Raw genomic sequence first — 16,554 nt, forward strand, 5'->3', positions numbered from 1 at the left:
ACAGTCTTACCGCTCGTACAGTAAAGAACCCGCATCGATGCTGATGATAAAATCTTCTTTCCTCTAGACGTAGAGGATGCCCCCTAGTCATGGTTACAGACCTAGGAGTAAAAAGATCACTACAAAGATCTCTGTACTGTCCATTCATATATTTGTACATTGTGATCAGATCGCCCCTAAGACGTCTTTTTTCTAGCGTAAATAACCCCAAGCTTGATAACCTATCCTGGTACTGTAACCCACCCATTCCCTTAATGACCTTTGTTGCCCTCCTCTGCACCCGCTCCAGTTCAGCTGTGTCCTTCTTATATACCGGTGCCCAAAACTGTACACAGTATTCCATATGTGGTCTGACCAGTGATTTATAAAGAGGCAAAACTATGTTCTCATCTTTAGCATCTATACCTCTTTTGATGCATCCCATTATTTTATTAGCCTTGGCAGCTACTGCCTGGCACTGATCACTAAAGTTGAGTTTACTGTCCACCAATACCCCCAGGTCCTTTTCGGAAGTAGTTTTACCCAGTGTTTTATTATTTAGCACATAACTGTACTTATTATTTCTATGGCCCAAGTGCATAACCTTACATTTATCCACATTAAACTTCATATGCCATTTCACCGCCCAAGCCTCTAGCTTCTCCAAATCCCTCTGTAATATGATATTATCCTCCTCTGTACTGATTACTTTACCCAGTTTAGTATCATCTGCAAAAATGGAGATTCTGCTCTGTAGCCCCTCAACAAGATCATTAATAAAAAATGATCATCTGCCCTTGCATCCTGCCAAGTAAGGGCAGTAGAGGCGTGCAGTAAGGAAACACCAGGAGAGACATAGTACCAGCAGCACCCATCACTCCCATATTATTTTAGAAACATATACTTGTATAACTGTATATATTTGTCTAGCGCACTAAAAAATATAATCCTTCATGAGCTAATTCTGCCTCAGTAAAGCAAATTACCATCTTAAACGATAAAACAGCAACCCCAGGATGGCCTATAACCACTGATTAGAACTCCCAGAAGGGCCATAAACTGCATTGTAAGTGTGTTACAGTGCAGTCTATGGCACTTTCTGGGTTTTTGTACCACGAGACGTGTCAGTTGAGGACCACCTACCTGCAGGATTTCTTTGGAGGATCCTGCCACATGTGAGATGTCTTTTAAAAGGGTCTTCCAGCAAAAGTCTTTTTTTTTTTTTATTCAAATCAACTGGTATCAGAAAGTAACATAGATTTGTACCTGCAGGAAGTGAGGGGTATCTTCTAAACAGAGAAAACATAGAAACTAATTGAACATGTATATTACAAAGTTACTTGCAATCACAACCCCTATATATTGTTTTTACTCTGTAAGGTTTCAATTGAAACTCAAGGCCTGGAATCATTAATGGGAGATGGAGAAACAGAGAAAGAAGACGACGACGCAATGATCGCAATGTCAGCTGTCTTATTAGGCATTCAGTTGAGACCAGTTGTGTTTTTTAATGGCTACATGGATTTAATGTCTAAAGTATTTTCAAGCACTGGAGAACCAAGCACTGTAGTCAAAGGAAACATATTGCTGGTTGATTATCTGAAGGTACTGTCAAATCTGTAAATGTCATTTTAACTATGAAATGAAAACCATAGAAAATAATTACTTCAAAGTGGTTATTCATGTGTACGAGAACAAAAACAGCACCACACCAATCCACAGGTCGTGTACAGTATTGCAGCTTACATCCTTTTACTTTAATGACACTGAACTCCAATACCAGGCACAGCCCATGAATATTGTGGCACTGTCCTTGAAAAATAGTAGCTGTGTAGTTTTTTTCCATTCCACCTCTGCTAGGATACCTTCAATACTACAGAAGCTGTAAATACAAAACAGCATTTTTTTTTGTTAGCTAAAACTACTTGCATATTTATTGCACATTATAATTTCATGTTATACTTATTGAAAAAAGATATATATATATATATATATATATATATATATATATATATATATATTATATATATATAGTGTATATACACACACACTTGTCATATGCAGTATGATATGATACAGATCTGGTATTGAATGTTAAAATGGTAATAAACTGTAGATTCTGCACATAGCTCATTTCAAAAATCTTTGGGTTTGGGTTCTATGACCCATCAAATGCAGAAATGAAGGGACAGAAAGTCTCTACTGGATCTCAGACAGTTAACAGTATACTGACTTATAGAAAGTATATAAGCCTTTACATGCTCTTCATGCATCTCAGAAGAGAGATAGGGCCATTGCCGCACTGTTGCGCCTTGTTGCTGACTATGGTAAGTCAAAGGATTTCTGAAACAATAGCTAAGCGTTAACGTTTCTATATTCTAACTGAATATATCTAGATGATATCCTGGTAGTACTGTAATCTGGATTTGCCTTCTTTTTTCCTTTTAGTGGTTACCACTGCAGTCTGGGCTCCAGGCCATTATCCAGTATCGGGGTACGCTTGGACTAGATATATCATCCGACATTGATGTCAGCATTTGGGATCAGCAGTCAAAAACCAACATCAATACTAAGTATAAATTATGTTTATCACATTATTGTCTATACATAAAGATATATTTATTGTGTATGAGGGTAAGAGTAACAGACAGAAGATAGGACCTGGTAGGTTAGTGTATTACACAAATAGCCCATTTATTTTAATGGGTCTTGTAATGCTTCATGTTCCCTATGGTAGCGCTGTGGAGTAATAAAAAATTTACTGTCAGGTTTCCCAACAGTTTAGAAATGGTCTCCAGGTAGCAAGACACATTGTGATCACTTTAACTAATGCTGACCATACACGTTTAAGTGGTTGTCTAAGGAGCAGAAGACAGCTGAAGCCTTCTTCACCATGCCTGCTATGGCTAAAAGCTGCACAAAGTCGCTGATGTTAAGGGATATACACCCGCCTAGCCTTCCGAGACGTGGAAACACAGGAAGTGAGCGCCGGGAGCAGAAGACTTCAGCTCCCCCGACAACCCCTTTTAAAATAGTCCTTCAGTCGACAGCTGTCTTGTCTGATAGCCCTATAGACATGCTTGCTCAGCTCAAGTGTGCGTGTGTTTCCAATGGAGAGAGCAGGGGTGTCTTCTCAACAACAAACGGATCAAGCAGTTGAAATCTAACTGCCTGATTCTTACCTTCAGTGACAACTGGATATTTGGAAGTCTGCTATATACAGTACAGTAAAGCAAATTTATCAACAGGTACATTGCTTTGGGTACTATAGCTTAAAGGATTGGGGATGCATAGCCCTTTTTAAAATTGCCACCAGGTTCCCACACATGGTGCCATCCTTTCCAGAAGCACTGCCCTGGAGCACAAGGGGAAGGAATGTCAGCCCCTGGTGTGACAAAACCCCCTCCCCTTTGTGACGTGGCTCCACAGGGAAGTCGCAGGGGGATTATAACACCAGGGGCCTGTGGGCCTGCCCTCAGTGCTCCCAAAAAGATTTGCACCGTGCATGGGAACCAGGCAGTGGATAAAAAAAAAAAAAACTGGGATCCCTGCGCCTGCGCCAATTTATTAAGGTATAATACCCAAAGCCATGTACTTGGTGGGTAGATGATTGGCTGCTTAGTTTGACTAACATTTATCTAATGTGTAGAACTTAACAAACTCTTCTAATAAAATGATTTTCCCATTTTTTTTATGTTTTAAACATATATGAAAAAAATCCTTGAATTGGGGAAAAAGGTTTACGTGGTAAAGACCTTTTTAGTAATGTACAGTACTTAATCTCTTTCTCCACAAGAGGGCACCATTGCTGCATCCGTGGAGCTTATCCCTCTCGGCTTGGTATTAAATTGATAGGAGCTGTAAATTAACATGCTGTTTTCGATGATCTTTGTGAGATTTAAACTTGAAAGTGAAGCCATTAACTCACCAGTCTCTGCGTGATGTTTTATCTTATTAAATAATGTGTCACATCTTTGTAAGATATATATATCATTGCAAAGAGCAGGGCTAGGATAATGTTGACGGGCTAAGAGAAACTAAAGACGAGTGCCTGATCCTGACCTGAATTTACCACGACCACTCTCTGGCTGAGATAATCTATGCTTGCATGTACATAAGTATAAGTGATAGGAATAGGGGCATGGGATTTGCACAAAACAAAAGACCCTTAAAGAAGATTAAAAAACATGGCTGCTTTCCTACAGAAACAGCTGTAACACAGGCTTTGCCTGCTATTGTAACTCTGGTCTATTGAGTGAATATGGCTAAACTGCAATTCCACATTTATGCCAAAAAAGTGTGAAGAAATGCTATGTTATAATGCTGTACAACCAGGGGCGTAGCTAATGTCTCCTGGGCCCTGGTGCGAGAGGCCAACTTGGGCCCCCCCCCCCCTCCTTTCACGACCAAGTGATGCTATTGTTGTGTGTGTGTGTGTATATATATATATATATATATATATACACACACAGTGGTGCCTTGGATTATGAGCATAATTCGTTCCAGGACCGTGCTTGTAATCCAAATCCACTCTTAAACCAAAGCAAATTTTCCTATAAGAAATCATGTAAATGCAGACAATTGGTTCCGCACCCCAAATATATTTATTATTCTGTACTGTACAGTAATGGAGAGGATGGGAAACACAAGGGCTGACAGAGACTGCAGGGAGCATGAAGGAATGAGCAGTACAGATGTGGGCACATACATGCAGCACTCTCTGTCCGGGGAGAGAGGGGTTACAGCTATGGAGAGATTACCCCCCCCCCACAGTCCTGTCCCCTGATGTAAGCCCCAGCCTGAAGGGAATCTGCTATGATTTGGAAGGTGTTTAGAGTACAGTGCTGTAGACCCCGCTATGCAGGCCATGCCCCTTCTCCACTCGCGCTCCCACCCAATACAGGAAGTTCTTAAACCAAAGCAATGTTCTTAAACCAAGTCACAATTTTGAAAAACTGTGAGCTCTTAAACCAAAACGCTCTTAAACGAAGTTACTCTTAAACCAAGGTACCACTGTATGTATGTATATATATATATATATATATATACACACACACACACACCAAGACAGATATTACCTATTACCGCCATACTGTTACCGACCAAATCCTGTATACTGAGACCAATATTACCAGTAATACCAGTATATAGGGAGGAAACATTACCGCCACACCACAACCACTACCATCACCACCATATTGTTACTGACCAAATCCAGTATACTAAATCCCCTCATCCAGTCATATAGAGGTGGCCCCAGCTCTACACAGGCTCTATACACCATATACATTACAGTGCAGTTATATCAGGTGACTCACAGGAGACGTCTTTTCTGATCGGAGTTCTTTCCTTTTCATCATCTTCTCCATCTGTCCTGGGCCGTTATGAGAACTTCTCCAAGCCACGAATCCACAGAATCTGCCAGACAGACATATTAGGCTCCACACTCTGACACCATCTCCATCTCTCTACACACTGCACATCTGTACTGTCCCCTTTACACCCTCATTTAGTGGGTAGCCCTGACTCTATGTGACCTCCTAATAATATATGCCCCCCTCTGTGTATTCCCTCTCCCCCTATGTTGCCCCCCCAAATAGATGGCCCCCTCCCTTATAGATGGCCCCCTCTACCCCCTCCCTTATAGATGGCCCCCTCTACCCCCTCCCTTATAGATGGCCCCCTATACCCCCTCCCTTATAGATGGCCCCCTCTCTCCTCACCCTCCCTTATGGATGGTCCCCTCTCCCCCCACCCTCCCTTATAGATGGCCCCCTCTCCCCCCCACCCTCCCTTATAGATGGTCCCCTCCCCCCCCCCCTCCCTTATAGATGGTCCCCTTCCCCCCCCCTCCCTTATAGATGGTCCCCTTCCCCCCCTCCCTTATAGATGGTCCCCTTCCCCCCCCTCCCTTATAGATGGTCCCCTTCCCCCCCCCCTCCCTTATAGATGGTCCCCTTCCCCCCCTCCCTTATAGATGGTCCCCTTCCCCCCCTCCCTTATAGATGGTCCCCTTTCCCCCCCTTTATAGATGGTCCCCTTCCTCCCTCCCTTATAGATGGTCCCCTTCCCCCCCCCACCCTCATAGATGGCCCCCCTCTTTCCCCCCACCCTCATAGATGGCCCCTCTTTCCCCCCACCCTCATAGATGGCCCCTCTTTCCCCCCACCCTCATAGATTGCTCCTCTTTCCCCCCACCCTCATAGATGGCCCCCTCCTTCCCCCCACCCTCATAGATGGCCCCCTCCTTCCCCCCACCCTCATAGATGGCCCCCTCCTTCCCCCCACCCTCATAGATGGCCCCCCTCTTTCCCCCCACCCTCATAAATGGCCCCCTCTTCCCCCCACCCTCATAGATGCCCCCCTCCTTCCCCCCCACCCTCATAGAGGGCCCCCTCTTTCCCCCCACCCTCATAGATGGCCCCCTCCTTCCCCCCCACCCTCATAGATGGCCCCCTCTTTCCCCCCACCCTCATAGATGGCCCCCTCCTTTCCCCCCACCCTCATAGATGGCCCCCTCCTTTCCCCCCACCCTCATAGATGGCCCCCTCCTTTCCCCCCACCCTCATAGATGGCCCCCTCCTTTCCCCCCACCCTCATAGATGGCCCCCTCCTTTCCCCCCACCCTCATAGATGCCCCCCTCCTTTCCCCCACCCTCATAGATGGCCCCCTCCTTTCCCCCCACCCTCATAGATGCCCCCCTCCTTTCCCCCCACCCTCATAGATGGCCCCCTCCTTTCCCCCCACCCGTACAGGCTGATAAAAAAAACAAAACTTAACTCACCTGACATCGCGCTCCCACGTTGATTCTCACTCCTCCTGGTCTGTCCCCGGCTGCTGCGCGGCTGCCGGGGGTGTCGCGTCTTATCCCCGGCAGCGCGCGCATCCCAGAACTCCCTGCGCGCCGGAAACCGGAAGTCAGGGCCCAAGGCGCGCAGGGAGTTCTGGGATGCGCGCGCTGCCGGGGGTAAGACGCGACACCCCCGGCAGCCGCGCAGCAGCCGGGGAAAGACGGAGCCAGACTCTTGTGACCGCAAGCAAAACAATGCTTGCGGTCACAAGAGTGATTGATCGGGGGGCCCCGTGGGCCCCCCTTGTGGCGGGCCCGGTCGCGGCGGCGACCCCCGCGACCACGGTGGCTACGCCACTGTGTACAACCCCTTTAAGTACACTTTAGTGCCCAAAATTTTTCTTTCTTTAATTCTCTTAAAACGATATTCCCATCTTCCCCAATCCCCCTGGCTTGTTTTCGGTTGCTGAAGGTGGCCAAGAAGTCAAAACCAGCCAAGCGAGCTGTCTTATGTGAATTGTATAACTCCCATTGACATTAATAGGAGATGCATAAATAGTGTAGCCCTATGGGCTATGTAATCAGCGTATGTGGCTCCTTGTGCTATACTCTTTATAGAACTCCCATTAAAGTCAATGGGAGCTAGGCAGATTGCATATAGTCAGCTCTGCTCTTCTTGGTCTCCTGGCAACCTCCAGCAGGCACAAATAGGCTGAAGAAGGCCAGGAAAACCATATTTTACAAAGATGGGAATATGTCATCCCATAGAAGTGTATTGGGAATCCATGTATGCTGAATATGGCAGCAATAGAAATATGTGGGCTCAATACTATTTGTTCACATGCCCTGACACATTACACGGCTCCAACTCCCTATTATGACCAGTACCTTTCCTTAAAAGCATAGACTATATGGCCTTCATATTCTTAGTTCCTTATGGTTTCTTCTTACTCCTTACAAGATATAATACCGTTCTCTCTTTGCCATTCACCTTCATTGCATTGTATTGCACATAGGTTTGTTATTGCTCCCTCCCCACCAAATAGCCTCTGCATTATTCAACCCATTCGATCCTGTGTTATATCGTGTCTTGACACTCATGTTTTATTGCCTCTACTTCTTCTTGCCTTTCGATTCATGTTTTCCCATTTACAGACATTTACTATTTTCGTTTAGTTTATCCATAAACCATGTTGAGTTATATAGAGTCAAAATGAATAAGTCTAACTATACGTCTACTATTCCACAAGTCCACTTTATGCCATACAACTTTACAGCATAGAACACTTCTTAGATTGGATGAACTGCAAGCAGAAATTTAGTGCCTGAAGTCAAATCTTCTTGGGATTTGTGTTACTTATAAATTGCACAATAACATTTACATGGATTTAAGTCAGAGTTTAATGGAGATTTACAGCTGCATTACAAGAGCACTTTGTACTGGAAACACTTTCCGTACTACAAGATCTTGGGTCCCTGCATACACATTTAGGAGATCAACTCCTCTGTAGCTACCATTTCTTTGTGATGTGAGCTCATTCTGCTTTCCGAGGGAAAAAAAAACATTCTCTAAAATGTTCTCAAGATGTCAGCCTCATCATGTCTGTAAATAAATGTACGTAAATATGGACCTCCTGAATGCAATGTAAATAAATCATATAACTTTTATAAGTATTTTTCATTTTAACAAAAAAAAAAAAAAAAAAAAAAAAGGGGGGGGGCTATTCACTGTATACCAAAAACTCTTCCAACTTCTAATATTTTGTGTGTCCATGCCTGGAGGTTTTCAAGATCTTACTTTCATGTGGAAAAGTTGTAATTTCCTTGTGTCATACAAGACTGTATAATTGTCAGGATGGATACCTTGCTGAGGTGGTTTCCTTGACTGGAGAACGCTTTGGCTTGGTTGTTCCTTCCCGGAGGGAAGGTCTGGCTAGTTCACTGACGTTGAGACATGTGATGGTGTCTCTGCAGTGTTCTTTTGCATATTCGATTTCCCAGGGGGCAATGTTCTAGAATACACTGACGTTGAGACACGTGATGGTGTCTCTGCGGTGTTTTGGTTGATCTCCCTGAGGTCAACCAGCGTCCTTTTGCATGCACATACTAGTCATTGCTCCCACTAGCCAGAAACCTACTCCACACTGATGAGGGGCAAAAACCCCGAAACAGCTGTCTGTGGATGGATACCTTGCTGAGGTGGTTTCCTTGACTGGAGAACGCTTTGGCTTGGTTGTTCCTTCCCGGAGGGAAGGTCTGGCTAGTTCACTGACGTCGAGACATGTGATGGTGTCTCTGCAGTGTTCTTTTGCATATTCGATTTCCCAGGGGGCAATGTTCTAGAATACACTGACGTTGAGACACGTGATGGTGTCTCTGCGGTGTTTTGGTTGATCTCCCTGAGGTCAACCAGCGTCCTTTTGCATGCACATACTAGTCATTGCTCCCACTAGCCAGAAACCTACTCCACACTGATGAGGGGCAAAAACCCCGAAACAGCTGTCTGTGGATGGATACCTTGCTGAGGTGGTTTCCTTGACTGGAGAACGCTTTGGCTTGGTTGTTCCTTCCCGGAGGGAAGGTCTGGCTAGTTCACTGACGTCGAGACATGTGATGGTGTCTCTGCAGTGTTCTTTTGCATATTCGATTTCCCAGGGGGCAATGTTCTAGAATACACTGACGTTGAGACACGTGATGGTGTCTCTGCGGTGTTTTGGTTGATCTCCCTGAGGTCAACCAGCGTCCTTTTGCATGCACATACTAGTCATTGCTCCCACTAGCCAGAAACCTGCTCCACACTGATGAGGGGCAAAAACCCCGAAACAGCTGTCTGTGGATGGATACCTTGCTGAGGTGGTTTCCTTGACTGGAGAACGCTTTGGCTTGGTTGTTCCTTCCCGGAGGGAAGGTCTGGCTAGTTCACTGACGTCGAGACATGTGATGGTGTCTCTGCAGTGTTCTTTTGCATGTATAATTGTCAGGACAGGGAGGCACAGACACAACCAGACAGTGGGCCCTAGGTCTTAACCCACCCACTGTCCCTGTCTACTTGCCTCGATTGGCCCTAGGCGGCCGTGGACAACCACGTAGACGTTCCCTACGCTGATAAAGTGCACACAGAACGAGATGGCCAAACAAACATAAAAGAATGGTAAACAGGCCGGGTCAAATCCAAACAGGTATCGCAGTACAAAATCATCAGGCAAAGGGATCGTCAAATAGTCAGGCAGAAGGTCAGATAACAAGTCGAGTCAAACAGAGGGATTAGGAGAGGGGTTCGCAGGAATAGACAGGGAAGCTGGGACCAGGAGTTAACATAAATAGCCAGCGCTGGGACTCTGCCTCAGCCTTGTTTTATGCTGACCAAGAGCCCGGTTCGGATCCTCACTGGACCAGTGCTCTGATCACCCAGGCTCCAGAGAGGCAGAGGAAACTGTCAGTCAAAGAAATCACTCAGCTGCAACAATCAAGGCCAGTAGTGAGCAGTGTAACCCTTACACTGCCAGGAGACTGAAAGAAATGCGGGTGTGTCAAACAAAAGGCAAAAACAGATCCAGTTCACACCAGGCTAGTGCAAATTCCTGACAAAAATAGTTGGATATTTGCACAAGAGTTATTCAACAGGGTAACAGTTGTTTCACGGAATTCTAGTGTCAGAAGTTATTCGCCTGCACTTTGTATCACTGAAACAGTTTATTGTCAAATCAGTGTGTGGTACACTAAGTAGAGTACACTAGCATCTGTACCCTGCTATGTGACATATTCAATGCACTACTACACCAAGCTAGCCCTGCACTTTACCATCTGCTACAAACCCTTGTGGCCACTACATCTGCTTGCAGTCATGTGCTGGGAATCTTCATTGTTTACTTTAATAAACACAATTTTTCAGATCATAGGATACACACACACAAACACACACACACACACGTATGAATCCTGATAACCAAAGTGTATGGAATCCGGTATCAATGGAAACAAACTTGCACAGCTAAAGTTTCCATTTGTAAACTTGCCTTACTACATATATAAAAAATCTAATTTAATACCATTTTCTCTCCTAGAGCTGGCCTTGTCTTAGACTTCATAATAGAAATTGATACCTCCTTCTTCCGTGTATTCATGAAGGCCGAAGCCGATGCAGAAACCTCCATAAATCTGGACTCAGTAATGCAGTTTACAGGCTTACCGATGCAGATGTGTCTGGAGCTACGGCAGGATAACATGCCTTACAGGTAACTGGAGCACAGGACACAGGATTAAACAATAGCCCAATCCCAATGGTTTCAGCACCTTGCTTAGTTTTCACGAAACAGTTCCCTGCTGGCATTCTGAATGTGGAAAGCAGTACAGGATTACAACATAGTATAGAAGATGTTGTAAAAACTGTGTAACTGATGGCCAAACTGATATTGCAGCGTAATTCTGGTCATGGAAGTACAGTAAATTCATTAAATAACAAATACCACCAAATATGCCGCTAAATAGTCATCAGAAAATTTTATTTTATTTTATTTTTCAGTCATTTTAAAATGCTAGAATGTGATAGGAAGAATGTGTGAAGGGGCCCATAATGGAGATGTGCTCCTCTCCAGCACATGCCTAGAGGCTTTGAGTGAGAAATGTAATGAGCCACATGAGCAAAATCGGCTCTCATTTCCTGCCCATTCCCTTCCCACTGGCCAGTGTAAAAGGTACTCTGTACTTTTGTTGGCCTTAACTGCCACTCACAGCAGATATAGCTGTTTAAAGTGATATTGTCATGCGCCTTACTGGTTCTTTGCACCATCCACCAGCTTATATACCTGTATAACACTTTTCTGTGTCTTCTTTCTGCTCTAAAATCACTTCATTTTATTGGTGGACAGTTACCTAGGCGGGCTTCATAGCAGCTGGGTAAAAAACAAGTTTTGTGTCCGCTGAAAATTCACAAAAAAAATAATGAACGTACAGTAGAAGTGTACATATGGTCTATGCACGACATTGCATACGTTTCAGTCTAGAGTTCCGCACATGTGTACAGATTATCAGGTAGAAAGTGTCAATTGCACAGATACGTACATCGGGAAATAAAAGTTTGCATGTTCTAAAATGACCTATATACCTAATTCTATCTTCGAACAAATTGTTTGTGATCAGTGAACACGAACAATCAGCGTCATGTTCGTACGAACATTTATGAACGTGTTCGCTCATCACTGCTTATCAGCTGCTGTATGTCCTGCAGGAAATGGTGTTTTATTTTCAGTCTCACACAGTGCTCTCTGCTGACATTTCTGTCCGAGACAGGAAGTGTCCAGAGCAGGAGAGATTTTTTTATGGGGATTTTCTGCTCCTTTGGACACTTCCTGTCTCGGACAGCTATGTCAGCAGACAGCACTGTGTCAGACTGAAAAGAATACATCACTTCCTGCAGGACATACAGCAGCTGATAAGTATGGGAAGACTTAAGAATTTTTACATAGAAGTAAATTACAAATCTATATAACTTTTTGAAAATATTTTTGCTGGATAAACCCTGTAACCCTCCCCTCTATATAGAGAATACAGGAACGCTTGGCCATGCTGAACATTCCTGTGTATGGGGAGGAAAGGAGAGATAACTAACTGAGAGCCATTAGTTATTGAAGGTGTATGGCCACCTTTAGTGTAACAGTAAAGTTGTCTACTAATAGAAGTTTCTGATCATCTAGGATAACATTATGAGTAAAATAAATAAATAATAATTAAAAAAAAAAAAAAAAATATATATATATATATATATATATATATATATACTGTATGTCTAAATAAAGCCCACATCTTTGGCGCTGCACAAAATGTTCCCTTAAACCACAGTTTGATCTATACAATTCCTTACAGTCTTACAGCTGCTTTATAGATAATGGCCATTACGTAATAATATTTGTTCTCACTGCCTTGAATCATCACACATAAGGCCATCTTTATCTTTTGCATTACTTACCAATCCTCCACTTCTTTTCTGTTGTAATAGCCACCAAGAGTTCTATTTCCCGAGACAAAATATGTCTCATGCTCCTATTAGACTGCTGATAATGCGGAGATGAGAGAACTCGAGTTTACTAACAGTCTGCTTTATCTTAAGCCCAGAGCCGCTCATGTTTATAGGGAAATGCATGTCTCTACTTTGTATAACTAAATACTGCAACCATTTTTTAGGATTTAGCTGTAATAGTGTAGAGCTGTATTATAAGAGTGCGAGGTGTGTGCTCAGTGTCTGATATCAGGGAGAAAACAGGATCTGGTATGAGAAATTTGATGGTAAATCTATTTTGAACACTGTAGTAAAGGGGACTCTGTAGAAGAGGGACCTGTATTCTTCTGATTAGTGGGGGTTCCAGTAGATTGACCCCATGATCAGATGCTTGTCACCTATCCTGTAGTTAGGTGATACATTTATATCTTGACATAGTCCCTTTAAGGTAAAAGATAAATGGGAATAGTTTGACATCTTAGAGTGTAGACGGTCTGCTCGTGGCACCTGGAGGATATGAGAAACATTTATGTTATTTTTAATTGGTATTAAACGGGCAGATTACTGCAGATGCAAGGGCCAATCTTCCAGATCAGCATTCATTTAAAAAGCCTACTACATGGCTCCGTACTTGTGTCGGCAGAGCAGTAGGAAGGATCTCTGGATCGTTTGAGTGGCCATAAGTTATCCTTCAAGGAATGCATGCACTACAACAACTTTTAAAACCCTGCAATCATTACAATTACAATTGCTCTGTGTAAAAGGGCCGTAAGGCTCTGAGCCTGTCCTTCAGTTGTGTATCAGTAAGCTGGGGGTTGGAGTGATGACAAAGTTCATCACGACAAGGTCAGTGGGCTAAAGGCTGGAGTGATTGATGCAGAGACTGTGGGACTTTGTATAATGGCTTCATCTAATGTGCTTTTAGGGGACCCATAGGTGTGAGGTGCCATTGTTATAAGCTGTCAGAGGGAAGGGTGGCTGTTTTAGATGCTGATTATTTAGGCATTGTCCTGCACCTCTTTGGGTTCTTGTGGCCACTGTGCCATTACTCTTCATAAAATCATGGAACCATGCAAATGATTTACAGACGCCTGTCACAGAAAGTGATTTGTTTGACAGTGCAGGAATGATGCAAGGAGCGCTCAGGAGTAGTAAATAAAAAGATAAGGGACTAAGTGATGTCACAGTAAAGAGAATTGTAGGTAAAGGCTTCTTTATGAACCAATAGTATTGTGGTACACTTGGACCTAGGCTGATAAAACCTTCAGATTGGTTAGGATTTGGGTAGCTGCAGTGCAACTGAATACAGTAGTGTCACTGTGTTATAACTTTCAAAATCTGAATCAGCAGGTAATGTGAAATAGGACAAGTTTATTATTTACACTGACTATTTTATTTATTTTTAGTTATAATGGGAAACAGGGCACTGCCTATGTTGTGGCTCTTTTGGGGGAAAAAAAGGTCTAAACACAGGAAGTTCCATGTTTCCCATGTCATTTGCACTTAGGCTGGGTTCACACTGCGTTTTTCCAATCTGTTTAACATATACTGTATGTTTTATGTAAAAAATAGATGCAAAAAACGGATGCAATTGTGTGTCATCTGTTTGGATCCGTTTATCCATTGACTTCCATTATAAAAAAACGCATTGGAACGGATGCGTTTTTTTTTAACAGACACAAAAGTAGTGTTGACTATGTTTTTCTATCCATTAAAATTAACCAGATAAAAATGGATATGTTGAACGGATTGCAAAAACACAGTGTGAACCCAGTCTAAGTTCAGCTTTGTTTTACAGCATGATAACAACAAAAAATAGTGAATATATATTGCAAACTTGCTTTATATAAGATCTACTGTTGCTTTAGATTTTGAAAGTTATAAGAACAGAGACTATTTCCCTGCACTGTGCAGATCTTGATGCACAGCCCTGTTTACTTGAATGGGCTTGAGTTCCATGCACAGCAGCAGGTCAGTATACAATAACATCTATGCTATAGGATGCAGAAATAACGAAAATATAAAATGATCCATACTGTTCTTGCCTGACTTATTTTCTATTTCTTTATACAGAGAGACCTATATTCTTACAGAAACCTTTCCAGTGAGCAATGCAACACGTACAGTAAGGAAGAGAAGATCATCTACTCTGTGGGGGCGAGATTTTCCTTTTCATAATGCAAACTCTGAAATGTGTAGGACATTGAAAGATGCAGAGGATATAAGCACTATTCTCTGACAGCAGCAGGCGTCTATTACAGCTCTATTCCAAGGAGCCATACTAATTACCAGAGCTGTGGACTCAACTTGTCACACACCAGCAGGATGACTGTGTAATTTCAGCAGGTCAATAAAATCTATTTAGAAGGGAAATCAGTTTGTGCTGGTGTTCTTCATAATGCAGATACTCGTAGTACATGCCTACTGTCAGAAAAATGCTTTATGCTCCAAATCACAGGTGAAGCCCAAGGTGCATTGTTATCAAGAATCCACATTCTGAGTTTTCCTATTGTGCACATTATAACTCTGACCACTGTATTGTTTTAAGTTGGAGCATGAGCCACTTAGAGACATAACTCATGGGGAAAAGGTTGACTATTAGTGATGAGCGAGCATGCTCGTCCGTGCTTGGTACTCGATCGAGTATTAGGGTACTCGATGGTACTCGTTACTCGGACGAGCATCTCACGATACTCGAGAAAATCTCATCATCCATTCCTGAAAGTTTGGGCACTATTTCTCAGCCAATAAACATGCAGGAGACTCTTTGGTACATCCTGCGATGACGTGGGACCCATACATGTCGATAGCAGCGATTGGTTGGCCAGATCAGATGACCCTGCCATATAAAAAGCGCAGCCGGCAGTACTTGCTTCAGACGCATGCTGTGAGAGATCAGGGACAGAGCTGCTGCTTCTCAGGGAGAGTGTCAGTGTAGGATTTAGCGTTCCAGTAGACAGGGAATACTAGCAATACACACAAACAGGCCTTTTCAGGGCTTAAAAGCATTTTTTAATAGTATTACTACAGACTGCTGGCTGGGAGTTGCAGTGCTGCTACCACGATTTCAGCAGCACACTGTGGGGATCGGCTCCTGGCAGAAAGGGGGCATTAGATGTTGCATACAGACCCCTATGATGTGCTCAGTGTACTCTTTTTTGATTTTGGGGCTGGTGGTGCTGCTGTACTACATTGGAATACTGGGATTTGTAGTACACCTGCATAGAACTTCACTGCTCATTGGACGGGGGTGTCTAGGTCCAGCCACTACCAGATTGTACCATACAACCCCCCTAAACTAGTGGGTACTAAACTGTATTGCTGGGATTTGTAGTACACCTGCATAAAACTTCACTGCTCATTGTAAGGGGGTATCACAGAGTGTGTATCTAGGTCCAGCCACTACCAGATTGTATCGCACAGCCCCCCCCCCCAAACTAGTGGGTACTACACTGTATTGCTGGGATTTGTAGTACACTACCCCTCAAGTGATGATCCCTTTGCATGAGCCAGATCCTCAAGGATCAAAGTCAAATTCAAAATCAAAACAGCGGTGGGGGGAGAGGTGGTGAGTCACATTATGCAGGAAATGTTACCCCAACTGCTACAGTAAAATCGAAAATCGAAAGGGTGCTAGGGGTAGAAGGCTACTTGTTGGCTACTGCTGAGCCTTAACTGGCATCGATGTTGACTACTGGTGTGCCTGCCCTCACCTCCTTGTTGCTGGGCCTTAACTGGCATCGATGTTGACTACTGGTGTGTCTGCCCTTGCCTCCTTGTTGCTGGGCC

General features: G+C 43.6%; 1 protein-coding gene across 2 annotated transcripts in view; it reads left to right on the forward strand.

The window, feature by feature from the left end:
* The window catches only part of LOC138798641 (microsomal triglyceride transfer protein-like), a 63,786-nt gene extending 48,658 nt beyond the window's left edge, over positions 1 to 15,128 (forward strand). For both annotated transcript variants that reach the window (XM_069979180.1, XM_069979181.1), the window contains 4 exons: positions 1,360 to 1,584; positions 2,428 to 2,552; positions 10,835 to 11,005; positions 14,839 to 15,128. In XM_069979180.1, the coding sequence (XP_069835281.1) occupies positions 1,360 to 1,584; positions 2,428 to 2,552; positions 10,835 to 11,005; positions 14,839 to 15,004 (687 nt within the window). In that variant the 3' untranslated portion in view covers positions 15,005 to 15,128. The remainder of the gene's footprint in view (positions 1 to 1,359; positions 1,585 to 2,427; positions 2,553 to 10,834; positions 11,006 to 14,838) is intronic.
* The last annotated feature ends 1,426 nt before the right edge of the window (positions 15,129 to 16,554 follow it).

Source organism: Dendropsophus ebraccatus, chromosome 8 (assembly GCF_027789765.1).
Source record: "Dendropsophus ebraccatus isolate aDenEbr1 chromosome 8, aDenEbr1.pat, whole genome shotgun sequence".
Lineage (NCBI taxonomy): Eukaryota > Metazoa > Chordata > Amphibia > Anura > Hylidae > Dendropsophus > Dendropsophus ebraccatus.